The sequence below is a fragment of the Grammomys surdaster genome, unplaced genomic scaffold, assembly GCF_004785775.1.
Source record: "Grammomys surdaster isolate TR1022 unplaced genomic scaffold, NIH_TR_1.0 67, whole genome shotgun sequence".
NCBI classification, from domain to species: domain Eukaryota; kingdom Metazoa; phylum Chordata; class Mammalia; order Rodentia; family Muridae; genus Grammomys; species Grammomys surdaster.
In genome coordinates this window covers 1,707,794-1,735,644 of record NW_021604569.1, presented here as the reverse complement: position 1 = coordinate 1,735,644, position 27,851 = coordinate 1,707,794, and the positions used below count along the sequence as shown (strand labels likewise).

At 37.6% G+C, this 27,851-nt stretch overlaps 2 protein-coding genes across 8 annotated transcripts in view; both read left to right on the top strand.

Annotated features, from left to right (window-relative positions):
* Pnpt1 (polyribonucleotide nucleotidyltransferase 1) overlaps nt 1-22,593 on the top strand; it is a 35,358-nt gene extending 12,765 nt beyond the window's left edge. Inside the window, exons 14-30 of one of the 3 annotated variants that reach the window (XR_003712610.1) lie at nt 1,639-1,709; nt 2,456-2,492; nt 3,010-3,076; nt 3,156-3,245; nt 4,572-4,625; nt 9,467-9,573; nt 10,376-10,447; nt 10,534-10,597; nt 11,057-11,140; nt 11,758-11,841; nt 12,690-12,796; nt 12,878-12,933; nt 14,824-14,902; nt 15,663-15,710; nt 16,948-17,121; nt 18,263-18,439; nt 22,501-22,593. Coding sequence is in view for 2 of the 3 variants with exons in the window: in XM_028777193.1 (XP_028633026.1) it covers nt 1,639-1,709; nt 2,456-2,492; nt 3,010-3,076; nt 3,156-3,245; nt 4,572-4,625; nt 9,467-9,573; nt 10,376-10,447; nt 10,534-10,597; nt 11,057-11,140; nt 11,758-11,841; nt 12,690-12,796; nt 12,878-12,933; nt 14,824-14,902; nt 15,663-15,710; nt 16,948-17,106 (1,179 nt within the window). In the remaining variant the exon portion in view is untranslated. Of the gene's footprint in view, nt 1-1,638; nt 1,710-2,455; nt 2,493-3,009; nt 3,077-3,155; nt 3,246-4,571; nt 4,626-9,466; nt 9,574-10,375; nt 10,448-10,533; nt 10,598-11,056; nt 11,141-11,757; nt 11,842-12,689; nt 12,797-12,877; nt 12,934-14,823; nt 14,903-15,662; nt 15,711-16,947; nt 17,212-18,262 lie in introns of those variants that run through there. The other 2 variants (XM_028777193.1, XM_028777203.1) reach the window with 2 other exon arrangements.
* Nucleotides 22,594-26,300: 3,707 nt separating this feature from the next.
* Ppp4r3b (protein phosphatase 4 regulatory subunit 3B) overlaps nt 26,301-27,851 on the top strand; it is a 46,428-nt gene continuing 44,877 nt past the window's right edge. For 2 of the 5 annotated variants that reach the window (XR_003712647.1, XM_028777367.1), the window contains exon 1: nt 26,410-26,779. Coding sequence is in view for 4 of the 5 variants with exons in the window: in XM_028777367.1 (XP_028633200.1) it covers nt 26,638-26,779 (142 nt within the window). In the remaining variant the exon portion in view is untranslated. Of the gene's footprint in view, nt 26,780-27,851 lie in introns of all 5 variants that reach the window. The other 3 variants (XM_028777380.1, XM_028777397.1, XM_028777388.1) reach the window with 3 other exon arrangements.

Here is a 27,851-nt window from a genome sequence, read left to right as displayed (position 1 = left end):
GACTATGAAGTATATCTTTGCTATATACATACCTTTACATATGAATCTGTTTTAGCTTTTCATGGTACATTGGTTTCTTCATTTGAATGTTAGAAGTATGTCAGTTCTTCATTGGAATTTCACTGAATTAAATATATTCGTTTGAGAAAGAAATGGTATTTTAACAATTTGAAATCCTGCTTACAGTGAATATAGTGTCTCTCACCATTAACTCATTTCCTCGTATCCTTTCAATGAAGTATAAAAATATGTCATTAGATGTGCAGGATATTTTTGTCACCTCTTCTCACAGTCTCTACCTTTTAACTGGAGTGCATGGTCAATTTATGCTTAATTTAATGATTAGTGTGTTGAAGGAGCAGTTTCTCTTAGGGTTTTGGGGAGTTTTTTGTTTGTCTTTAAGCACTTAAAGATGATGTGGTTTTTTTATTTTTTATCTGATAATGAATCATTCAAATCACTCCCTATATATTATTGTTTTTTATGCCAGTGATGTCAGATGTCTTTGGATTTCAGCATACAACTCTGAAAAGGGTGCTTTTCTTGGAATATATTTAGAATTTCAAACTTGAATCACAAGTGTATCTTTTCATTAAGCCTGAGAATTTTCAGCCATTATTTTTTCAACTTTTCCTTATTCTTCTTCCCTGGCATATGCCAGTCTCTTTCATAGTCTCTTAACAGGACCATGTGAATAGGTTCCCTTCAGAGTGGAGGACTCCATTTTCCTTTTCTTTCCAAATTCCTCTTTCCTTAATCCTATGCTTAAGATCAAACCCAGACCATATTAGTTAAGGGCTCTGCCAATGAGCTTCCTCTGACCTCTGGATAATTTATATTCCTGTCTTTTTCTAACTTGTGTCATTATTCAGTGTCTTCAGTTATAAATCTATAGCTGTAAGGAATCTTTGGCTATTAATCTAGACTTCAGTTAAGGATCATTCTCTTCCATTCTTTCCCTTTTCTCTTAAGAATGATGCCTAGTTGCTGCTGGTGCTATACTTTGTGAATGATACAATGTTGAATCTCTAGGCTGTGTTTTAAATATAGAAAGATTAACTTTGTTTTACACTGGAAAGTTTTTGTTTTGTTTTATGAAAATGTGAGGAAGCTTCTTTTATGGAATTAACATTGTTAATCTTCCTTCCTCTCTCCCCCCTCAGTACCACTAGTGAAATGTACTGATGATGCCTTTTGGAGTGTTAAGATTTACAGTCAGCTTTAGTATTTCCGAGTGAATGTATATTTACTGTAATAACTGCCATGGGTAGCACTGTAATGTGTATTATATATTATACTTTTTTTTTTAAAAGAAGAGTTAGATAAGATTATCAGGTATTTTAGTTTTGGCTGGGATTGTAGCTCTGTAGTAAAGCACATGCTTAGTATTCAAGGCCCTTGGTTCAGTCCCCAACACACACACACACTCTCTCTCACACACTCTCTCTCTCTCTCTCTCTCTCTCTCTCTCCTTCTCTCTCTAAAACAAAACAACTAAAAAAAAAAAAAACCAACCAATTACCAAATGAACAGACCAACAAACTACTTATACAAGTATAATACATATTTCCTTTTGATTTTAATCTTTATTGTTAGTATTTTAAAGCTTAAAGAATAATTTGTTTCTTTTTTTTTAAGGTACTTTGTACTGTTACATTTGATTCATTAGAATCCAGTATTAAGTCAGACCAAATTATAACAGCTATAAAGTAAGTTGTATTTTTGTTATATTTTGTGTTATTTCTCTAAATAGTCTTTTGTGTGTGTGTGTGTGTGTGTGTGTATCCTGGTACTTTATTCTAGTCTCATCAGTAGCAAACTCTTTAAAGGTCATTGCTATTCTGTTTGTTTGTTCTTTTGAGATAAGGCCTCAATGTGTAGCCTAGGCTAGCCTCCGGTTTGCAGAATGCTGGAATTATAGATGTGAGCCATCATAACTGACTTCATTACAACTTTTATAGCACACTACATTTTTCTGTTTATACACTTAGGATTGCAGAGAATGCTTTTCTGTTGGTAAACCATATTTTCTTCTAAATTGTTGGAGGACAGCCTAGACACATGAGACCCGGCCTCTAAAAAGCAACAACAAAAGACCTTTTTGGGAGGGAAGGAAAATTGTTTTCCTCAATCAGTCTAGAATTCAATTGTAAGTCTCAGCTGTTGGAAGACATCTCTCAGTTTCTCACGGGGCTGAAGCAGGAGTATTCCCTAAGTGGGGGGTTTACAAACCCCAAGGCCATAAAAAAAAAATATCTTCTCAAAAAAAAAAAAAAAAAATCCCATTCATCTTCTCTTCTTCAAGTTTTGTGTTTCCAACCAACGTATTTTTCTAATATTATAAATTTATAATATTTGTATATTATAAATTATAAAAATTATAATAAATCATTTTTAATGTTTTATAGAAGTAAGTTTGTTTATGTCCTTATAATATTATTCCTTTTTCTTGTAGTGGGGTAAAAGATAAAAATTTCATGCTGCACTATGAGGTAAGATAAATTTTCTCCCCAACATTTTTTTTGTGAAAATGTTCCAAGACAGCAAAATGAAAAGAACTTGGTAGTGGATCTTTTTGTGTCTACTCCCTCAGTCCTCCCCTTAACATTTTATTATGTATCTGTGACATATCAGCCCTAACTCCAGATCCAACACCTTCTGGCTTCCACAGACACCAGCTACACATTAACATAGACATACATACAGGCAACAAAATAAAATAAAAATAAATAAATCTTTAGGTGAAATAAATTACCATAACCTTTTCTACCCTCTAATCTACTTACATAATACAAATAGTTAATTTTACTAATATGATACATACTTTGGATTTTTTTTCAGTCACCTACCAAATAAATACATATAGGCAGACTGAGGATGGACAGACAGATAATATACTTTTTAGAACCAAAGTGAGGTTCTATTGTACTGTAATTTGTTTTATTGTTTTGTTAATGTATCTGAGGCCTTCCCATGTCACTAACATGTGTATATGTATTTGCTTTCAAGTTTCCACCTTACGCAACCAATGAAACTGGCAAAGTTACTGGTGTAAATCGAAGAGAACTTGGACATGGTGAGTACAATTCTAAGTGTGTATTATAGTCTTAGAGAGACTTGGTGCTTTTTGCTTAATGTTTCCTATTCTGATTCAGGTGCTCTTGCCGAGAAAGCTTTGTGTCCTGTTATTCCCAAAGATTTTCCTTTTACCATAAGAGTTACATCTGAAGTCCTCGAATCCAATGGTATGATGCTACAATATTTCTTTCCTAGTAGAAAAGACTAGATTCCCTGATGCAGTCTTAAGTTTCTAAGGTTATGTTATATCATGTTTACTACCACAAAGTCTCAAGCCTGCTGTAGGAAAAAATGTTAAGTTGATCTGTTCTTAGCTATTAAGTTATTTTGAAAGCACTCTAAAGCAAGCATTTTTTCTCTTTTTGCTTGTATTATAATACATCTAATTTTGGTTGCTGTTTATTTTTTGCAAACAAGCAACAGAGCAAGATAAGCTTGGAGAGAATAGCAGTCAAAACAAATGATCCCTTGAACAATCTCTTACCAGTGATAAATAATAAGTGGACACCAAGAGAGAAACAGAGCTAATAGGTCAATATTAAATAAAATAAATTAGCTCATGACTCCAGATTAGGTCTTATCACTGAGGCAGAATGGTCACAGACTTCTTCAGTGTCTAGCAGTCATATCAGGTGGTTGGTCACAAATTTTAAAGCAAAACACTAAAGTTAGCTCAGAATCTAAACTGAAGACTTTTCCGTTCTCCACTAATTAGGACTTGACCTCTAGTCCAATGAGAGCTAGGGCTCTTGTATTTGTACCTTCTGATTAAGGCAGCAGAAATATTGCTAGGCCTGAAGGTTTCTTGAGTTCAGAGTCTCTGCAGCAAAACTCCACAATAATATTCTTTGTAATAATGAGAATCCTGTAAATGACTCAGTGGAGAATATAAACTTACTTCAGAGAAGATAAACTTATTTCAATTAATTTAAGTAACTACTTGTTGCCTAGTGGTTACCATATTGTTCTCTGTAGCCTTGTCCTTTGTAACTTAAGAGAGATTGACTTAATGCTTTTATATCTTTATTTGTTTATATATTGGTGTAGGTGTGAGTGCTGAGGTTGCAAGTGACAGAAACTTATGTGTATAGACACACAGAAGGCAGGGGGGGAAATCAAATGTCCTATTCTATCAGTCTTTGCCTTGTTCTTTTGATACAGGGTTTCTCACTGAACCTAGATCTAGGCTGGCAGCCAGCAAGACACACTGATCCTCCTGCATCTACCTTGTGACACTTGGAGGTCCATGCACATTTGGCCACTCACCCAGCTTTTTTTAATGGGTGCTAGGAATTCAAACTCTAGTTCTCATACTTGCACAGCATGCACTCTTACCCACTTAGTCATCTCCCCGTCCATCAAGTGAGTTTACAAAGAAGGAAGACTACGGATTATGTTCTAGTATAATATTTATAAGGAAATAAGCAACACTAGCTTTAAGAAATTAATATATTACAACACAAGTGGTTCTTTAATTTTTCCTTTCCCAATAGGGTCATCTTCTATGGCATCTGCATGTGGTGGAAGTTTGGCATTAATGGATGCAGGTAAAGAATTATGTCTGAAAACTGTTAGTATTTTACATATATATTTCATTAGTACAGAATATAAGATTTGTTTAGATTAGATTTAATAAAAGTCAAGATCATAGGCTAGACATAATATAATTACATCAGAAAGATATTATCTGAAGCTCTTATTTTTAGCTAAAAAACACTGGAAATTTTTAATGCACTGAAAATTGTAAATACTTGCCTTGGTGACCCAATATACTTTCTCAGCTTACAAAAATGGGGACTTCCAGAATTGATTATAGTCAATAAAGCAGTTTCAATTAGTAAACAAAAGCATTTAGAATCCATGAGAGAGTAACCATGTAGTCTCTGAATCAGTTTACAGTGGCCACTATATTGGAGAGGTTAGCATTCTAAAAGTACACAGAGAGTCATATAGGAAGGAATACTGAAAGTAGCTTGATGCAACCCCGAGTCTGTGACACGAAAAGAGAAAGAGTTTATATTTTAGGTGTTCAACACCCATTTCTGGTAGTTACAGTGCTATTCAAAAAGGAAGAAAAAAGGCATCCGAAGGTATTATAGAGGGCACACAATGATGTCTCTGTTGAGCTTGAACATTTACAACACAAATGTGAAATCTAGAAAGGAGGATAATCCAAAGAGCAAGTGAGTATATTTTAATGTTACTTACAAACAGTAAAACTTAAAACAGGCCAAAGCAAAAACTGCTAATGATCTTTTCCCAGTTCTATTCAGCAGAGGTACATATATTAAATTTTCTATTGTTTGTCTTCATTCATTCATTTTACAAATCTTCACTATGTAATACCTATAAATCAAACACTGATCTAAGTCCTTGGGACATAGTGATTAGCAAAAAGTCATGTGTCTTCATAGACGCTGAATTTCTCAGCCAAGTCTCATATTTTAAAAAGAGAGAGAAAAAAAAAAAAAGCAGCCAAGAATCATGGTTTAATTCCAGCACTCCAGAGATAGAAACAGGCAGATCTCTGAGTTCAAGACTGGCCAAAGTGACTTAGTACGATTCTGTTTCAGAAGAAAACTCAGAAAAGATTAACTGAAAGGCAAAAGACTTTCTTCTGCCTCAGAATGTTATATAGTTCAGACTTGCCTAGGACTCCTGATCTCTGACCTCTACTTCCCAAGTGGCTGGGATTACAGGACAAAGACCTGTGTAAGGAAATGTAAGAGGATTCCAGGTTTAAAATAATGAGTTATACTGCCAGTGGTGATGCACAGGCATAAGGTATAGGCAGTTGTTGCTTTTGCAAGACTATACTTTCTATAAAATAGAACTATCAGACTTCATAAGACTCTTAAGTAGTTCATAAAAGACAGTTGTAGGGCTGGATACATGTAAGAGGAAAGAAAGGACCTTGATTTGGTTCCCAGTTCTTATATAGTAGCTTATAACCATCTGTAACTCCAGTCCTAAAGTATCTTATGCCTTCGAGCCTTCTGGGCACTAGGCCCACATAAATGCAAGCAAAACACCCATACACATACAATAACTAAATAAAATCTCTTTAAAAGGGAGTGGGGTGGGTGTATTTTAGAATGGAAAGTGACTAGAAAAAGGAGCCAGACGATATTAAAGAGAAATAAATAATGTCTGTAGTTCACTTTGTTGTTATTTCTGGGGTTGGGGGAGCAAAATTCCAAATGAGGTGGAGGGATACTGTTATCTAGAAATCTATCTTATCAGTGTAGGTATCTTTATGTAAATGATGCAGAAATTTATACTAAATAATAGATAAATCATCTATGCCTGGTAGAAAGATAAGCAAAGAGAAGTGGTTAATTTAATCAGTGTATAGGAGAGAGGTACCACAGGAGAGAGGTACCAGGTACAATAAAGGATGCTTCATCATCCCTTTCCCTTTCTGTAACAACAATGACCTCTCACTATAAAGGATGTTGTAAAAAGGAGTAAGGGAAGCTGTAATCCCAGCTTCTGGTGGCAAGATAGCAAGTCTGGGACCAGCCAGAGCCACACAGCAAGTCTCTGTCTCAAAAAGAGAAGAAAGAAAAAGGAATGGTAACTAATGTATTAAATGATAAAATCGATTCATTTTTTGACAGAGTCTCACTATGTAACCCTGGCTGTCCTGTGGATCAAGCTTGCCTTGATCTCACAGAGATCTGCCTGCCTCTGCTCCACTTCTAGAGTGCTGGGATTAAAAGAGTATACCACCACATCCAACTAAAGTTTATCTCTTAAAAAAATTTTATATATATATATATCTCAAGTACTGTAGAAAGGGTCAAGAAAGTATGCAGTTTAGTTCAAAGAGATAAGTGCTTCTATGCCCTAAGCCAGGCCTGCACACTGGTGACACAAATGGAATCTGTTTTTTAAAAACTTTAAGGTACAAAAATGAATATAAAATACCAGTGAGCAAATTGATAAGTATGTCTATTGCACAGTGAAAAATAATAAATTAGGTTGAGAATAACCTAGTTAGAGGCCATGATATTTTTCCTGGTTTAAAGGTTGAATAGTCAGGTTAAGATCAGGCATATTGAAAACATGGCTTAGAGTTCACATGGACCGAGTAGCCTATGCAAAATGATGAAGTTATAAAATAGCATGGTTATGTTTCTGAATGTATTCAGAGGAACCACTGAAGTAATAAATGAACCAGATCTTGAAGGCCACTTGAGCAGGGTAAAACAGGTTTGTTTGTTTTGTTTTACTTCCTCTTTTTTAAAGATTTGTTTATTTTTATTTTATTTGTATGTGTGAGTACCTGTATGTATATATGTAAACATCACATGCCTGCCTGGTAGCCTCAAAAGTCAAAAGAAATAGTTGGATCTCCTGGATCTATACTTTCAGGTGGTTATTAGCTGACTGATCTAGATGTTGGGAACTAAACCCAGGTCCTCCACAAGAGCAGCAAATGCTCTTAACCACTGAGCCATTCTTCAACCCTTTCTTTATTCACTTATTTATTTGAGATGGGTTGTTGCTTGTTTTGTATTTTGAGACACGGTTCCATGTAGCCCAGGCTGGCCTCAAATTGAGTATATATATAGCTGAGGATGTCTTTGAACTCGTGATTCTCTTGCCTTCACCTCCCAAGTGCTGGGATTACAGGCATGAGCCATCATGTCCACCTTAAGCGGATTTGTTTAATATGAATTGAGTAGACTCATTATGATCACTGAGTCTCTAGGAACAGAATATATACTATCTCTCTATATTAGTTACTTTTCTGTTGCTGTGATAAAACACCATGACCAAAGCAACTTGTGCAAACTAGAGAATTCCCTTTAGCCTATGACTCCAGAGAGGTAAAAGAAAATCCATCGTGGCAGGTAGAAGCGTGGCTGTAGGAACAGGAAGCTGAGATCACACATTCAATGGCAGAAACAAAGCAAAGAAAACAAACTGGAAGTGGAGCCAGTCTGTAAACTCTAAAAGCCTGCCTCCACTGATACACTTCCTCCAGCATACTCTAATCAACCCTCCAAACAACACCACAAATTGAGGATGAGGTGTTCAAATACTGAGCATATGAGGGACATTCTCATTCTAGCCACCCAGTGTCCAAAACATTTTAGGACCCCCAGTTTGGAGCTAGAACCTAATTTTGGTTCCCAGCACCCACTTCTGCATATAACATCAGCTCTGAAGGATTTGATGCCCTCTTCTGGTCCACAGCATAGCACACTCACTTACAATTTAAAAATCTTTTAAAATAACAATATCTAGCTTGAGGGTATAATAGTGATACAGTGCTTGCTTAGCATGCAGGAGCATTTGCTCTAAGCATCCCATCACCATAACAGACACAAATATAAAAGCAGGTTATGGAGAACTTAAAGGGTTGTATATTTTATTATTTACTTAATTAGATTCTGTTTTGATAGAGAACTCCAGGAAAGTTTGTCTAAGCAGATCTAGGCCTTGGCCAAGAGATCCAGGTGAAAGGACTAGGCAGTTAAAATACCATTGTAGGAGCTGGTGAGATAGCTCACTCGTGCTCATTCAGAGGACCTGGATTTGGTCCCAGTACCCATATGGTGTTTTATAACCATCTGTAACTCTAGTTCCAGGGAATCCATTGCCCTCTTATGGCATCCACATGCAAAGGCAGACACATCTCTGTGAGTTCAAGGCCAGCCAGGACTATACAGTGAGATTCTTGGTTTAATTAGTTTGTAGCCATACATGGTAGTACATGCCAGTGACCATAGCACTTTGCGAGGCTAAGACAAGAAGATTGTGAGTTTGAGATAACCCAATACCCAGCTACACAGTAAAATCTTATCTCAAAATAACAAGGAAAACATAGATATGTACTTTTAAATGTTTATTTATTACATATATGGGGATTAGTGTGCTGTAGGTTGGTTATGAATTAAAAAGGGCAAGATATCAGATAATGTACATAACATGTTTCTCACAAATAAGAATTTAAAGACTATGATTACATTTAGTTGTATACACAAATTTCCTAGAAGGCTATATTAATAGTTCTGCTATGGGGAGGTGAACTGAATGAAAGGTTCAGGCTTAGAAAATTTAACAAATATAGAGTTAGAAGAAAGAACCAAAGCAAAATAGCAGGGCATACATAAGAGTTTGCTCTATTGGGTTTCTGGCAAGTATAGATATTACCTGTTGCTTTACAGGCATTATGTTTTTATTTACATTATTTATGATAGGTATTTACATTATTAAAGGATCAAAATGAACTGAAATAGGGCCTTTTCAACTCAATTTGATAATTTAGAGAACACTATCTTCTTATATTAAAATAAAGTCAACAGAATTTCAGCCTGTTTTATGCTACTACATGCATTATATACAAACCTTTGGTTGTTGTTGTTTTGCATTGTAGGAGTCCCAATTTCATCTGCTGTTGCAGGTGTAGCAGTGGGATTGGTTACCAAAAACAATCCAGAGAAAGGTGAAATAGAAGACTATCGTTTGCTAACAGATATTCTGGCAAGTATATTCCCAGTTTGAAACACAAGTATATCTATAAAAGTGCATGCTTAGACCAGGCATGATAGCATACACCTTCATTGGCTGAGGCAGAAAAATGACTAGTCCTAGTCTAACTGAGACTACAAAGCAAGTTCCAGGCCAACCTGGGTCATGTGGAGAGACCCTGTCTCAAAAAATAAAAAGTTAAAAAAAAAATAATAATAAAGGCATATAGAAGACTCAGCCTAGAACAGTGGTTCTCAATTTGTATGTCACAATCTCTTTGGGGAGGGGGGGAACATCCCTTTTATAGACCATCAGAAGACACAAGACTATCAGAAAACATAGATATTTACATTATGATTCATAATAGCAAAATTACAGTCATAAAGTAGCAACGAAAATAATGTTATGGTTGGGGGTCATCACAACATGAGGAACTGTATTAAAGGCTCACAGCATTTGGAAAGGTTGAGAACCACTGCATTTCAGGAATAGAGCAGTGTTTATTTCCTCCATTTGCCTTGGATTTTAAAGGATATGTATTACTATATACTTATCCAGAATGGGTCCCTTAGGGATAATTCTAAATTAATTTTTTATGTATTTTTAGAAACAGGCATGAGCTAAACATAAAGTGATATTTGCAGTGACAAGCTTTGTGTGATGGAACAGCAATCAAGCAGCAGAGGTGGCTCTTTGCATTTAACGTTAGAGGATACAGCTTACTTCCAGAGCTAGAATTTGAAATTCTTCTACAGTGACTATGGGTGAATTTGTTTTGTTTAAAACTTTACTATAATTTCTTAAATTGTTGAAGGGAATTGAAGATTACAATGGTGACATGGATTTCAAAATAGCCGGTACAAGTAAAGGAATAACTGCATTACAGGTATTTTTGAAAGACATCCTGTTTCATGTTTTAAATATTTAAATAATGGCATGAGCTACTATTTATTTTTGGCTGTTCTATATTAGGCTGATATTAAGTTACCTGGAGTACCAATTAAAATTATAATGGAAGCCATCCAACAAGCATCAGGTAAGTCAGTGTGCCTTGTTCCTCTCTCATTTCTGTCTAGTCTGTTAATGCCACCTACAATTCCCACTAAACTTACTATTCAATGTTGCTTTCAAAATTCAGCATAGCTGACTGGCAGAATGCTCACCTGTGATGTATAAGGAGTTGGGTTTGCTCCCCAGCACCATTGAAACTGGCAGAGTTGCAGCAATGTAACTTAACATGATCACATATTAATTATTGATCACACTGACTACTCAAATGATAGAAGAGTGAAATTTTAATTTCTACAAAGTAAGAAACTTTCTGAGTTAGTTTGGAAAAGTGAGTGAGGAATAGAAGTAACTTTCTAAGATGACTGAAATATGAAGATTTTTCATTAGTGAGCTAGAGTCTGGATTGTACACCATAGAAACTATCTCAAATCATACTTACTTGATAGAGTTACAATTTCTATTATGTTGCTTTTTCTTTTTCTAGTGGCAAAGAAGGAGATACTGCAGACAATGAGCAAAACGATTTCAAAACCTCGAGCATCTAGAAAAGAAAATGGACCAGTTGTAGGTAAGATATTAAAATTATTACTGATAGCTTGATAATATTAATATTTAAACAGTTACTACTATTTTAAAACATTTTTCTCCTAACAAAATAAACCTATTTAAGTACATTCTTGATAAATATTTTCAAAGAAAAATTCTTTTACGGTTATTCATTTGCGTGTATATGTAGGTGAGGCATGCATATGCCACATTTTATGTCTGTTGCTCAGAGTCCAACTTGTGGGACTTGATTATCTCCTTCCACCTTATGAGCCTGGGAATTGAACTTAGGTTATTAGGCTTGGCAGCAAATGCCATTTCTGACTTAGCCATCTTACCAGCCCTAGAAAAAAGATTTTAAATATTCTTTCCATAAAAATATGGAAAGTGAGAATAGATACTTACACTATGAATACATGTATCAAAAGTCACAATACCAAAAATTTCTGTGTTCTTATATATTATTTTTAAAAAGAATTATGTATATTGCAAGAAAAGCAAACTTTAAAGTTGAGAACATACTCTTGTACATTTTTCATTAATATTAGTCAAACAAATTTCTCCTCATAATGAAAGGTTTGTACATATGTTTAGGTTCGTATATGCCTTTTTTACCTATTTGTCTGTATTACATTTCAGAAACAGTGAAGGTTCCATTATCAAAACGAGCAAAATTTGTTGGGCCTGGTGGATATCACTTAAAAAGACTCCAGGCTGAGACAGGTAAGAGTTAGCTGTAGTTTGAGGGTTCAGTTCATCACACTTCTTTCACATTTAAAATTGGAAATTCCCAAGTAATTTTTAGTTTTTCACTAGAAGGGGTTATTACACACTCTTACTTTTACTGCTTTAACTTAGTTTCATTCAGAATCTTTTTGTTTAAAGAATATATACAGAGGCCAGGTGTGGTGGTGCACGCCATTAATCCTAGCATTCCTAGAAGAATGTTTAGATGGCCTAATACTCATTTTGGGCTTATAAAGGACAACAAGAAGCAGAGTTGCTTTAACCAGTGTTAAGAGTGAGAAATTCGTCGGGCGGTGGTGGCACACGCCTTTAATCCCAGCACTTGGGAGGCAGAGGCAAGCAGATTTCTGAGTTCGATGCCAGACTGGTCTACAGAGTGAGTTCTAGGACAGCCAGGGCTATACAGAGAAACCCTGTCTCAACCCCCCACCACCACCAAGAAAAAAAATAAATAAATAAAACAAGATAATGAAAGTATTCTGGTGTAATTTCTAGTCATAATTAAAGAGCAAAACAAAAGCCCTAAAAATTAGCCTAAAAAAATATGGTAGAACATGGTTTACTATTATATCCAGAGTCTAGTAAAATGCCAGGTACCTGGCAGCAGAACAGTGTATGCTTCATGGTGAGCAATTCCCTTCACTAAGGAACAATCATTAAGCATGCAAGGAACCCAACCCAGCTGCTTTGAGGTCCCTCCCCTATTCTCATAGTTGCTTTTTAGATTAGTCACCTCTGGTAATGAGATTGCTAATTTTAATGTATTAAGTTACCTCTTTTTTGTCCCTCTCACCCCTCACCATGATGCTGGGTTTCTTCTAAAGGTGTAACAATTAGTCAGGTTGATGAAGAAACCTTCTCCATATTTGCACCAACACCTACTGCAATGCATGAGGCAAGAGACTTCATTACAGAAATTTGCAGAGATGATGTAAGTATATATCTTATGATAGTTTTTCCCTATTTCTACTGTTATCCTTATTAGTCTAATGGTTTATTTTACACTTTACAGCAAGAGCAACAGTTAGAATTTGGAGCAGTTTATACCGCTACAATAACCGAAATCAGGTAATTCAAGTAAATGATGGGTTCACTTTTAAAAGACTTTTACTGCAAGCCCAGACTCACTTCATATTTAGATATATGCCAGTAGCTGGGGGTGGGGGGGGGGTTTAGGGAGGGGGGAGAGGAAGATGGAGGGAGAGAGAGGGAGAAAAAGAGAAAGATGGGGGTTGGGGGATATTTGTATATACGACAAGCAAGGTGTCTAGCCCAGACTGGATTAAAAGTCAGTATGTAGCTGAGAGTGACTCTGTTTTGTATTCTTTATTCTTGTGTGTATGGATGTTTTGCTTGCATGTATGTCTGCTCACCGTGCAGTGCCTGACGAGGAAAGAGGGTGTTGAATTCCCTGGAATGGAGTTAGGTGGTTGTGAGCCACCAGGCAGGTGCTGGGAATTTAAACCTGAGTTCTCTGGAAGACCAAGAAGTGCACTTAACCACTGAACTGGGCCTCTAGCCCCACCACCTTTTTGTATTTTGTTGTGCTTATTATTTGTTTTATATATATGGGTGTTTTGCTTACATGTATTTCTTGCATCATGTGTGTGTCTGGTATCTACAGAGGCCTGAAGAAGGCATCAGAGTCCTTTGAACTAGAATTACAGACCAATGTAAGCAGCCATGTGGGTGTTGAGACTCAAACCCAAATCCTCTAGAAAAGCAGCAATACTCTTAATTGCTGAGCCAATCTCTCCAATCGTTTCTGAACTTCTGATCCTTCTGCTTCTACCACCTTGACTAGTTTATGTAATGCTGGGAATCAAACTCTGGGCCTTGAGTATATGAGTACTATACCAATTGAAGCTACATCCCCAGCCTCATGCAATCCTTTTTTTTTTTAGCTAAATTTTATTTTCTATCCCACTATGTAGGTTTTCAGTAACATGGTTCTATGACAATAGATTCTTCTGCCAGAATTTTTTCCTTAAACCAAAGTTTCTACCATATTTTATTTTCAAACACATGTTCTACCATTCTACCATAATTTTCTTGGCAAACAGCCTAAAACATACAGATAGTATTCTCTTTTCATTGTTATTGTTTCTGCAGATATTAATACTTAACTAGCGCCTATTTTCACAACCTCAAAGTATTTTTATCAGCTGAAATTATCTCAAGATACCATTTTCAGGGTGGGGGGTAGAAAGGGAATGGGACAATCTAACATTACAGGTAAAAAAAATAAGCAATATAGTTGGTTGCTTTCAGACTAGAGAAAAAAGGAAGAGAACTTTTCCCAGCCATCTGTATATAACTCTGGGTCCAGGAGATCTAATGCCCTCTCTGACCTCCACAAGCACTAGGCACACATGTGGTACACAGACATATATATTTACATACATGCAAAACATTCACACATATAAAGTAAATCTAAAATAATAAAATTTCATAAATTTTGAAGAGAGACCCGGGCTTCTCTTTTTCTCTCCTTCTTGGTCATTTGATTCACAAATATGATTCATAAATATAGGGCATAATTTTTATATTGGAAAAAAAAGGATTTGGGGTCAGGATATGTAGCTTATTAGGTCTTATGTATGAGGTCTTGGGTTCAATCCCAAGCACTATGAAGACAGGAAAGGGGGGAGAGAGTCTAAGAGACAGAGGGAGAGGGGGGATGAGAGAAATATATTTGTTGCATGGTCATAATTTTTATAATTATGAGAATATATCCTAGGAGCCAGGCAAAGTGGCACATGCCTTTAGTCCCAGCTCAGGCAGGGGCATATGGTTTTCTTTGAGTTTGAGGCCAGCCTGGTACCCTGTCGCCAAAAAACAAGAATATATCCAAGAATATGGCTTGGGATTTGTTTGATACTCTTCTTCTTTAAGATCATAGGTTCTGTTTGTTAGTACACATACTTATGTTTTAACCAAGCTGATATCTTTTTGTAGAGACACTGGGGTAATGGTAAAGCTGTATCCAAGCATGACTGCAGTGCTACTTCATAATTCACAACTTGACCAACGAAAGGTAAAAGGAAAACCTAATTTGTGGTGGATATGTGCTGTGTCAGTATGTGCATGTGTGCATGGAGGTAGAAGAAGGTATCAAGTGTCCTCCTCTGGGACTCCCTACTTTATTCACTTGAAACTTGATCTCTCATAACCTGCAGTTTGCCATTTCTCACCTAGTCTGGTGGCTAGCAAGCTCCAAAGAACTTATCTCTCCTTATTCCCCACAGCACTGGTGTCACAGGCACATGCTCAACTATCCCTAGCTTTTTATAGATGCTGGGGATGTGAACTCATTTTTGTGCAACAAGTATTCTCATCTTTTCACACTATCTTCCAACCCAGAGCTGACTATTTCTAATTGTTAAAAACAATATTGAAATCAACCAAATTGTTGAGAATTGTGTATTTTGCCTATTAATAGTTTCAGTATACAGAATACACATATGCTTTCACTTAGATTCCCCAGCCACTAACATTTGCAGTGGCGAAATCTAAAACAATGAACAGCCCTCTTGATAGGACTATAGTTTGAATATTCACTTATTACTCACTTATGTTTCAGTTATTCACTCTTAACATTGAGTGAGCTGCTTTCCTAGTCCATGTTTATCAATGCACACAAAAGTTATCTACAAAGAGTTTGATGTAGCCTTCATTTTCTTCTACTTTGATATTTTCGATTTTGCAGAAAAACAAAAATAGCTGTTCACTTGGGGAAAGATGTTTACTTTTCTGGTTATTAATTATATATAACTAATATATTAACTTTTTTTCAGATTAAACATCCCACTGCCCTAGGATTAGAGGTTGGCCAAGAAATTCAGGTACCTGTGTTCAATATATCATCTTTAAAGGTGTAAATTGTGCTTCAAGTTCCAATTAGTCTTTTTGAAAGAGTAGAATAAACACTTTTAACTTGTATCTCTGCACAGTGCTTTTTATAAGTTAGGGTAGCTTAACCAGACTTTCTAAGTGAGGATTTAAAATAAGACTCTCTCCCTCAAGGGGATTCTCATTCTCTGTCTATCTGTCTCTCTGTCTCTCTGTCTCTCTCTCTCTCTCTCACACACACACACACACAAAGAAAAAAACCTTTAGAGCTATGCAGACCATCATTCGGTGATAGACTCGATAACATGGTTGAAAGCCTTGTCATCTTTGAGTGGTTGAGCCTTTGTACTTGACATGTTTTTGAACTTATTAAGGATAATGTTGCTGGGGCCTAGAATTCTGATAATAAAACTGACCTTGTCTTGTAGTCCTCGATCAGTGAGTATAAGTTGTTCATAATCTGGTGTGTTGGGTACACCACATTCTGTTCTGGTTATAACTGAGTAACTAAGGCCATAAGTTTATTCCCAATCTGTACTCCTATTCTTTAAGCAGCTTTGGTGAAAGATGAAACCCAATACAGCATCCATCCACATAATGTTTGTTTTTTACATCAAAGAGGACATTAAACCTGCTGCATTTCACCCTTGTTTGCATTATCCATGGAAAAATATACTCTAGTATAATAGTCCCTGAGTAGTCGAGAAAGTGTGGGTGATGTAAGCACCCTACCAAATTTGTAGAAATGGGTTTAGAAGGCCCTATATGAATCACAACTGTAACTTTCATCTCACAGTATAGGGACCTACAAAACATTAAAAGGCACAGCTAGTTTACCAGAAGACTCAAATTTTTGCTGGTTAGTTAGTTGGCTTTGGGTTTTTTTGTTTGTTTTTTGTTTTTTTGTTTGTTTTTATAAATAAGATCTTACTATTACTCAATGGGCCTGGAGTTCATTGTTCAGTAGCTCAGGCTATCCTCAAATTCAAGCAAGCTTCCTACCAACAAGTGCTAAGATTACAAGCATATGGAAATATGCATGGATTCTTTTTACTTTTTATAAAAGCTATGTAACCAGATTATATTTGTTGAGTGTATCTCTACATAGAACTAAGCTGTGCTTTTATTAGACATATATTATAGACAAATATTAATTACTGCCTTATTTGGACAACATAAATCTAAATCTTTGAGATTACATGTCAACTTTAATCTGTTTCTTTAATATAGGTCAAATACTTTGGCCGTGATCCAGCTGATGGAAGAATGAGGCTTTCTCGTAAAGTACTTCAGTCTCCAGCTACAACTGTTCTCAAAACTCTAAATGATAGAAGCAGCATTGTAATGGGAGAGCCTATTTCACAGTCATCATCTAATTCTTCCCCTTAACTCCTTTTTGAAATGGTATTCAATGGCAATATTCTGCAGAGCAAATTTTAATAGTACTGTTTACTGTGTAGATATATAATTTAAATATAATTATTTGTATTAAAATGCTTATTTCATGTGCCTTTTTTATTTCAGGAGTAACCTATATTTGTTTACTCTTATTTGGATATAAATTAATAAATATTTATTATTAAAAGTAAGCTATTTTTATATCTTAGGAAAGATTACCTTTCTGTTCCTGTAATTGTGAACTATTGAAAAATAATAGATCCTTTACGCCTTCCTAAGGATCTTTTATTATTCTTCTCTTCATATATGGTAACAGCCACTCCCCTTAGTCTGTCTCTGCTCATCAGCCGTGCTTGCCTACTACTAGTTTACACACTAGAACTTGGCATTTTGAAAGCCAGAACCTGTTTTTTCAGAGCAATTACACATTTAATTGGAGGGAGCTAATTTGATTCAATTTCTAATGATTTGTCTTTCAAACTGGTCACAAGACCATAAATACAGTGAAATGAATCGTATAAATGGAATTCTTGCTAGAGTAACTTGCTTTTTTAAAATTACCTAATATAAAGATTATTGATGTAATATCTAGAAATAACTGATAACTGTCAAATCCATTGCCCTTTTTTTTTTTTTGAGACAGGGTCCCTAGAACCCATTAGACCAGGCAGAGGCAGGCCTAGAACTGAAATCCACCTGTCTGACACATCATTCAAAGGAGTGAGCCACTATACCCAGCTCATTGCTGTAATTTAAAACATGCTACTAGTCCACAAAAAGTAAATACTACATAATTTAGACTGTGTTCCTTTTATTAATCTTATAAAATATATGTGAATTTTTTTATTTGGGGCTGATTTATAAGATATTAAACATGTACTTGTCCAAGCCAAAGATTTTTAAGATATGTTTATACTTAAAGTCAGTAAACATTATTCTGTTTAAAAGAGCATATTAGACAGTTTTGATACATGTTCTGAAATAGTGAAATAACTAAAAATGAATAATTAAATTATTTCTGTAATTAATATACTGTTATTTAGTAATAATGACCACCATAATCCTTAATTTAAGGGACAATAACCTTTAGTGGTAGGATTTCTACATTTTAATTTGATTTTCTTAAATTTGCTTTTATTTTTCAAAGGTATGCTAACTGCTAACAATTTGGAAAAACCAAAGCCAGTTCTTGGAACTCCAGGGGTGTGCCACAGAATTAAATGGACGGCTCACTAACACCAACAACAGAAGCATCATCATTTCTGCTTAAATCAGGAGCTTACCACTCGTGCCAGAGCATCTGCTCATCTTTATTTAAATCATGGTAGTTTTTCATAATTTCTAAGTATTTAATCTGGGACTATCATATGCCCAAAACTAATTTATAGTGTCTGCAAGTTGTTCCTTTATGACTTTTATTTTGACATACCATAAATTAGTGTTCAATTTTTTTTACATTTATTTATTTTGTGCACTTACAAACTACTATGCATGTGTGGGAATCAGAATAACTTAGGAGGTGGTTTTCTCCTTCCACTTTGTGGGTTCCAAGAAACAAATTCAGGTCATCAAGCTTACAATAAGCACCTTTACCTGCCGAACCATCTTCCTGGCTCAAACCATGGATTTGATGTGACTGTTTTCCTTCCCTTCCTGAACATCTTAAACTTCTGGATCTAAGAAGCATGAACATCAGCAGCTGTCTCATTCAACTTAGCCAAACTAAATTCATTCATTCATCATTTACCATGGACTTAGGACTATGACATGTGCAGTGATATCAGCAAGCAGAGCTAAAGTTCTAACATGCTTAGTAAACAAGTATGTAACACATGACACAGTGGCAGATGCTTTAAATTAGAAAGGCATTTGAATAAAGGGTTGGAGTGATCTGTCCTAGTTAGGTTTCTATGCTTTGATACAGTCCATGATAAGTTGTTGTTTCTAATGAAATGATACAGAGCCACCTCAGTGAATAGAATTTAAAAGGAGACCTGAATGAATTAGAGGAAGCAAAATGTAAAGATATTTTGAGACAGAGAATTTCAGATAGAGGTCTTCACTCCAGAAGCAAAAATAACTCATTTTAGAAACCAATTTTTTTTAAAAAAAAAAAAAAAGCTTAGTCTTTGCTTTGTATTAAGAGTATAACAAGTAGAGATAGCAGGTAATTATTTTCAAAACATTTAATCAGGCAAGCATATGCTTAGTCATTTTCAAGGAAAGAGAATCATGAGCAGGCTTTGACAAATGCTTTCTTGTGAAAATTGACAAGATGACAGGCAGTAGAGATGGGAAAGAAAATATAAAAGACTCATTGTCAGGGGATAAAAAGCAATGTAAGTTAAAAGTGAAACAAATCCCATACCCTACACTTAACTGACAGCAAGACTCAGTAGTAAACAAAACCAGTTCTACTTGATTATCTTGTGGGGAAGTAGACTATAAACTTGAAAGAAGAGAAAGCAGTTACACTGCTAACTTTAGTCTGAGGGTTGTAAAGATAATAGATCTGATATCAGTGGAAAACTAGTTAAATAAGAGCGAAAGTATCAGCCAACATATAGATGGCTGTTACAGAAAGCAGTTTTTGTATGACTTCTTGGGATCTATCCACCCCAGAGAGAGGGTGTCTAGGAACCAAAGTATTCAATCCAAGTCAAGTTCATCAACAAGTGAATTTATTGGTCTGTGTATGGGAGCAATGGGCAGCAGACATTAAGATACCCCAAAAGAAATCCGCACTCCAGTGATGAATCTTGTGACTCTTTCCTTTTCAATTGGAAATGTTAATAGGCTCTAAATTTCAGACCCTGGCAAAACAACACACACACCAAACAAAATTTATAAAAAAAAAAAAAAAACAAACACTGCCTTTTATGAGCATCGTACTACAGTATGTTGTACTTTGTTTCCTTTGGAAACTTGTTTAATATCATTATTAAGTTGATAGGCACTCTAGCAAAGGGTTCTTGTAACCATACTTCCCTGGAGTTTACTATAAAACAGGCTGACCTAACGTGAAGCTCTCTTTCTGCCTCTACCTTTCAAATGTTAGGAGTTGCTTATATGCATCATTGCTCTGATCTTCTTTAAAGTCATGGTAAGGGCTAATAAGATGGCTCAGCAGATACAGACACTTGCCATCAAGTCTCGACAGGCTGAGTTCAATCTCTAGGCCTATGTAATGGAAAGAAAGACCTGATTTCCCCAAGTTGTCCTCTGACCTCATACATACTGTTAAGAGAGTGTAAACATGCACAATAAATGTAAAAAGAAAGTTTTCAACAACAACAACAAAAAAAAATATTGGGTCAGCAAGATGTTTCTGTGGGTAAAGGCACTTGCCATTTTGAGCCTGAGTTTGATCTGATCTGAGAGACCCACATAGTACAAGGGGAGTATTGACCCACACAAGTCCTGACCTCCACACGTATGTCATGGCACATATATATGCATATACACATACTAAATGAATAACCATGTATTTCTATTATGGGTGTAACAAAGTTCAATCCCCAGAATACACATTAAAAAATCCAAACATAGTGGCTTGAACTTGTAATCTCAATACTGGGGAAATGAAGACAGGTAGAACCTCGGGGCTCACTGGTCAAATTGCAAGCCAGTGAAGAGACCCTATATCAAAATGAATGATACCTGAGGTCTAATTGTGGCCTCTGCACATTCACACACAAAGTCATTTTTAGTGATAAGAGTTAATCATAGTGGCAGGCACCTCCAATCCCCAAGCTCCTTAGGAGGCTAAAGCAGAAGAATCTCTTAAACACAGATATTTGACCCTTGTCTGGGTAACATAGTACAACCTAATCTTTCCAAAAAAAATAATAAGTTGGGTAGAAAAAAGCAGGCTATTAACTGGAAAAAAAAAAGTGAAACTTTCTAAGCAGTGGAATTTGAATTGCTTCTTACTATAGAGAGATCACTAGGTGAGCCTGGCTTTAAGGAATGATGACAAAGGAGAGAGGCAGACTGTTGAATCATAGTAGTTTCATAAGCAGAGGAAGATAAGGTACAGTAAAGCACTTTAAGAATTAAGACTGAACTTTATTCTACATGTGCTGGGAGTACTGAAAACACCATATTTCATGATGCCTATTAGTTTTAAATTGTGCCTATAAAATTACCATAATTCCAAAGAATTCATAAACCAGGAGATGATGCTAAAAAACAAAAAAGCATAAAATATGTAGGTAATTATCATAAAATATAAAATAATAAAGATATTAAGGGGAAAACATATCACCAGTTGCCATAGAAGTAACTTATAAAATTCAATGTATATAATGTCATAGTTTGGCAAATATCAGTCAAAAATTAGAAATGGGCTGGAGAGACAGCTCACCAGTTAGAACTGGGTTTCCAGTACCACATGGTGGCTTACAGTGGTAGTTTATGGCAACCACCAATAAACTACAGTTCCAAGGGATCCAACAACCTCTTCTGCCCTCAGCAGGATCCTGAATGCACATGATATATACACATAAATAAATCTTTTAAGTATTAGAAACATAACACTAAAGGCATGGCTGTCAAAGTCAGGAACAAAACAAACATAATTATTCAACATTTCTGGTGGTCTTATCAATGTTATGAAATTAAAAGGGGTATCAACACTTCCAGATGACCACCTAAACCACTTAACAAAACAAGTAGAATTTACAAGTAAGCACATTAAACAAAATAGCTGTCTTCTCCAGGAGTCAAAGCTGCTCTATAGAGAGCTCATCTCCATTTTTCTCAGCAAAAGCTGAAGAACTAAGAACTAAGCCTGCAATGACTTTGTCCTATGTCTGTAGTCTATGCTATAGTTAAATACCTGCTCCCAAAGAGTGCAAGTTAATGAAGTCTAGGAAGCCTCTTAACTAAACACTATGACTATCTAATACCAGGTGTGAGCTGACTTCCCAATCCAACATTCAACATTTAGTCCCTTCGGTCTGTAATCTTCCCAGATTTAAACCTAGTTACCATGGTTTCAGAGTGAGAAAAAATCAGCAAGTAGTAATGGACTTGCTTTACTTTTCCAGGAAACAAAAGTGCTGCTTTTACAAGGATTTATGAGCTGCATCTACAAGGTCTGAGGGTCCAAAAGTCTGCAATACCAAAATCACTAAGGGGGTCTCAACCACATGTTTAAGGCTTCAGATTTTTCCAACAAGAGCCTTAGTTACATAGCCATGACTAGGCTGAGCATTCAGATATCTTTAAATAGCACTCCATGAACCTTAAATCTTATATCTACCCTTCAAATTGCAAGAAATAAGTTAAGCTTAGGTCTATATCTTGGGTCCTACATTTAATCACTGAAATATCCTAAATACCTCAACTGCAGTCTTTAATTATTTCCTCCATATTTTTCAGGTGCCTGAAATTTTGCACAGGCAACATGGTTATTGCCAGCAAAAAGAGGCCACATTGTGTCAGAAACTAAATAAAACTATTCTGCAAATCCAATCTTACTTGTTTTCTTGCCTTAGTATACCACCTGTGATAGCCATTCTTGATTGCCAACTTGACTACATCTGGAATTAACTAAAACCCAAGCAACTGGATAAGTTCAAGTGAAGCTCTGAATGAAAATGGCCCCCATAGGCTTATAGGGAGAAGCATTATTTGAAAATATTAGGACATGTGGCCTTGTTGGAATAAGTATGGCCTTGGAGGAAGTATGTCACTGGGGGTGGGCTTTGGAGTTTCAGAAGCCCAAGCTAGGCCCAGTGACATTCTCTCTCCCTGCTGCCTGTGGATTAAGATGCAGAACTCTCAGCTACTTTTCCAGCACCATGCTGCCAGGCTTCCTGCCATGATAACTGAACTTCTAAGCTGTAAGCCAGCCCCAATGAATGTTTTCCTTCATAAGAGTTATCATGGTCATGGTGTTTCTTCATAGCAATAAAACCCCAACTAAGTAACCTGGATACACAGGGATTTTTTGTTTCCTTAGTGAAATCATTTGAAGTGGGAAGATCCCCTTTAATCTGAGCCACATCTTCTGCTGGCAGCCTATGTAAAGGACATGAAGAAGGAAGTTTGCTCTCTTTACCTGCTTGCTCTCCTTGCCGACTTGTTCTCACTGGCAAGTCCATTCCTTCACTGGAGCCTCCTCCTTCAGGATTCTGCCAAATACTGAAGACCAGCAGAGACATACAGCCTCATAGACTAAACTACTAGATTCTTTCTTGGACCTTCCATTCATAGACAGTGATTGTTGGACTAGCTGGACCATAGCCTATAAGCCCTTCTAGTAACTCTCATACATACGTGTGTGTGTGTGTGTGTGTGTGTGTGTGTGTGTACACAATCATTCTCAAAGAAGTTCTGGTCCTCAGAGAAGTGAAAGTGATGTTAGTGTATATATATATACACATATATATATACATATATATATATATGTATATATATATATACACACACACACACACACACACACATACATATTACATACACATTCTACCAAACTCATATGGCTTAGGGGAGGGTTTTTTGGTTTTTTTGTTTTTTGTTTGGGTTTTTTTGCCCCTGCAAAAATATCTGTATCAAGCAGAAGAGATGGTTCCATGGGTAAATGTGCTTGCCACCAAGCCTAACAACCTGACTTTGATTTCCAGGACATATATGGTGAAAGAAGAAAGTGACTCTTGCAAATTGTCCTCTGACTTCCACACTATGTTGTAGCATAGTCCCTCCCTTCACCAAATGAATAAATATCATTTTTTAAAAACCTCTATGGCACTGATGAGATATTTCAGCAGTTAAAGAGTTTTGGCAGAGAACTCATCTGGCTGTTCACAATATAACTCCAGTTCTAGAGCATCCAAAACCTTCTGTATACTCACCCACACATATTCATGCACGTAATGAAAAATCTTTTTAAAAAATGTGTGGCGTTTGTATTATAAATATAGAAAATATTTATAGTAATATAATCCAGAAATGATACAAGTTATTCTGCATGACATTATAGGTTATAAGCAAAACATGCTATTTTATATGAGAGACTTTATCATACAGATACTGAGATTGATTTGAGTCCTGGAAACAGTCATTTAAGTCATCAAAAGACAACTACAGTATAGACATATTTGCATATGATAAACTATCTCTAAAACAAGGTACATCATGAAACCTAGTGGAAAAGAAAAAAAATGTTCAAAGATGATTTAACATTTTTAGATGGTGATAGTAGCATTAAATCAATATAGGCCAATTAAATCAATATATATTAAATTATATAGGCCACACAACAAGGAACTGCCCACAACCTAACCTCACATACACAGTGAAAGAAGGGTTCTAGTGAGGAGTGATATAGTCACTGTTTTCTGGAGAAAAACTAAATAGCAGGAAGCAAGAGCTAAAGAGACTTACCTTGCACTGCAGAAGTTCTTTGCCATTTTAATTTTTTACATATAAAGGTATTACTTGTAAAGACCAAGGACATCGGGGGCTCATTCGGGCTACAACCTTTTGGAGTTGGGAGTTTCCTTGTAAAAGACTCTTGGGGAAGGTGTGGCTATTGCACAGTGATGCTTCCAGACTACAGCATGAGCTGGACCCTGTGCTGTAGACCCCTGCTCTCTAGCCTTCTGCCCCTGCATCTAAAAGTCCATAGGATTAGTGGAGTCAAAACACTATCTCTACAGAGAACACTCTGGGCACCTAAAATTTCTGTCCTAAAAGCTAAGTGGGCCTCCAGGATCTGTCCAGTGCTCTTGCTAAAGTTCTTGTCTCCTTTAGAGTGGGGCAATGAAAAGGATGCTTAGAAATAATCCTTGGGTGTCCTCTAACAGGCTAAAACACTGCGGGAAGCTTTCTATGGTCTTTCCAAAACAATTTTCCCCGGCTCAAAGTACATTTTGTCCATATCAATCACAGAATATCAGGGACTTATGTACAGTGATTCAAGTCCTTTTATCATAGGCAGAATCCTGCTACATACCATAGGCTGGCCTGGACCTCAAATGAGATGCTCCTGTTTCAGTATTTCCATGTGCAGTTATTACAGGCAAATGGCAGCAGACCAGACTAATTTTCTTGGTCCTTTGTGCATTTAAAGAAAAGCAATGATAGATCAAATTTTGAAATCATTTTTAATCAAGCGACTATGTACATAAGACACCCCTTTAAACGTACTGGTGATGAGTTCACACCTAACCTCATCAAAACATAAGCACATTTTGACAAGCATAGTGAGGACTACAACTCCCGAAATACACCGCGGGACCAACATGTGCACCTGCCCCATGTTCACCTTTCACGTTAGAGACAAGAGTTGGCCGAGCTGAAGGACCATATAAGAGAACGAAGAGGCGGCTGAACTACTACACTGGGAACCACGGCCTTCAGGGGAGCGTCACGCACTGAGCGACGTTAACTGGACGCCGGGAGCCCTTCGCTCTTGCGGCACATGAGGCCGAGAGCTCCCCGAGGAGAGTGAGGCTGCCCGCCTGCGCTTGCCTCGTCGCTGCAGCCAGTCTCTCTCCGAGCTTTTTAATGGTCGGTGCCACGAGGCTGACGGAAGAACGCTTTGGCGGGAAATAGGAACTGTCAACGCGTTTGTGGAACCTTAAGATCGCCCACTGCTCACCGTGGCCATGGAACACTTCCCCGGCAGAAGCCTCGCAGATTCTATAACGGATTTTAATGGGTGAAGGGGCTCGACCTTCCTTCGTCTTCACGAAAAGATTCAAACACCGCCACCCCGCCCCCAGCCCTTCTCGGGCTGACAGGATGAGTCCCTACACTTGGCTTCGCCCTAGTCCTGTCCACGCACTCGGACTTCTCAGCCTGACTCTGTTCGGTTGAGAGCAAGTCCAGAGTTGACAGTCCGACACATGCCCAACATCCGCCCTACAAATCCGGAAGAACACTTCAGCAACACCACTGCTCCAGCAACTTTCTACTGACGCTTTCTCGTGCCGCAGGGAGAAAAGCTCGCGAGACTTCCCCGCCCAACTGAGATTCTCGAGTCAGGAGGCGGGGCCGAGAGAGGAGGAAATCCCTCCTAGGCCGGCTCGCCTCGGAGGCGCACTCCTCGCGAGATCGCCGAGGTCAGCCTCTCCGGAAGCGTATTTGGAGGTAAAGGTACTGTGCATTGAACTCGTCGGCCGCCGTAGCCCCTGCTAGGACAGCCCGTGCGAACCTGCTGGAAGAGGAAGAGAAAGGCTGAGAGAGTCGGGTTACAAGATGGCGGATCTGTAGTAGTAACCGCGGCGGGCGGCGGCAGCGGGAGAGCGAGCGAGCTCTGGGGAGCAAAGGGAAGGGAGGGTGGTTGTGCGCCGGGGTGAAGGGAGGGGTAACGGAGACCACGAGCGGAGGGCTCTCGGTGGCTCTGGTCACCCCTTCTCGCGGCCAAACCTTTGGAGCCATGGTAAACTCGGGCCTCTCCGGAGCCGCTGCCACCACCGCCGCCGCCGCAACTATCGGCTCTCAAGAGTGAGGGGTACCGGCGAGGTGAGCGAGGAGGTGGCGGCTGGAGCGGTGGGGCCAGTAGCCACCATGTCGGATACACGGCGGCGAGTGAAGGTCTATACCCTGAACGAAGACCGGCAATGGGACGACCGAGGCACCGGGCACGTTTCCTCCACTTACGTAGAGGAGCTCAAAGGGATGTCGCTGCTGGTTCGTGCAGAGTCCGATGGTAAGGTTATTGTAACGGTGGGATAGGGGACAGTGCATCGGCCGCGGCTCAGTCTGAGGTTTAAGCTCTGGGCTCCGGTACTGTGTACTCTGACTAGCACCACTAGGGACAGCGCATTGGTCTTGAGCCTGCCCTTCTTTACGATAAAAACAAACTACTGGGCCTGGATTTACTCTCCGTCAGACGTGAACTCGCAGTTCTCCGCCTCCATCCCTGTTAAGGATTTGACTCCTTCCTTACCCGGTTGTTGAGGTTTAGAATGTGATGAGTGGGAAGTCAGTAGAAGACCAGATAGGAATCTCGCCCTTGAGATCAGACACCCACCCCCGGCCCGCTTTAGGTAGTCTTGTCGGTTGTACCCGTCTAGTATAAAAGATTTAGTGAAACTTTTCTGAGTGCCATAAGAACAAGTTTCAGTTGTTCTAATCGCCAAGTGCTGGGGAAAACTAAAACGGACTTTTTCTTGGAGTTAGTACAGACTGTTGCCACGAAACATACAAGCACGTACATCTTTAGTTTTTGATCCCTTCAAGGCTAGTAGGGAGTGAAAAAGTGGGTTCCACAATCACAGCAAGTTAGAAAACTAAAGCAGACTGTGAAATTGTATTTGTTGATTGCAGAATTCATAGAAACCATTTTAGTATTATTAAAAACTGACAGCCATAATAAAGCAGCTACTACCTGTACTCAAGAGCTGCCCAATTGGAGCAACTAATGCATGCAGGTAATAAAAGAATAGAAATCTAGCCGGGCGGTGGTGGCACACGCCTTTAATCCCAGCACTTGAGAGGTAGAGACAGGCGGATCTCTGAGTTCGAGGCCAGCCTGGTCTACAGAGTGAGTTCCAGGACAGCCAGGGCTACACAGAGAAACCCTATCTTGAAAAAAACAAAACAAAAAAAAAAAGAATAGCAATCTTAGATTTATTTTGGGCAAATGTTGTACTAGTGCAGAGTCCTTTTATTAGTTAGAGCCATTTATTTCTACATTATGGGGAAGGGATGTTCATTGTCAAAGGAAAAGGATAAATATAATTTGTATGGTAAGTCCGAGGTCCTTGTAATTTGTTTTG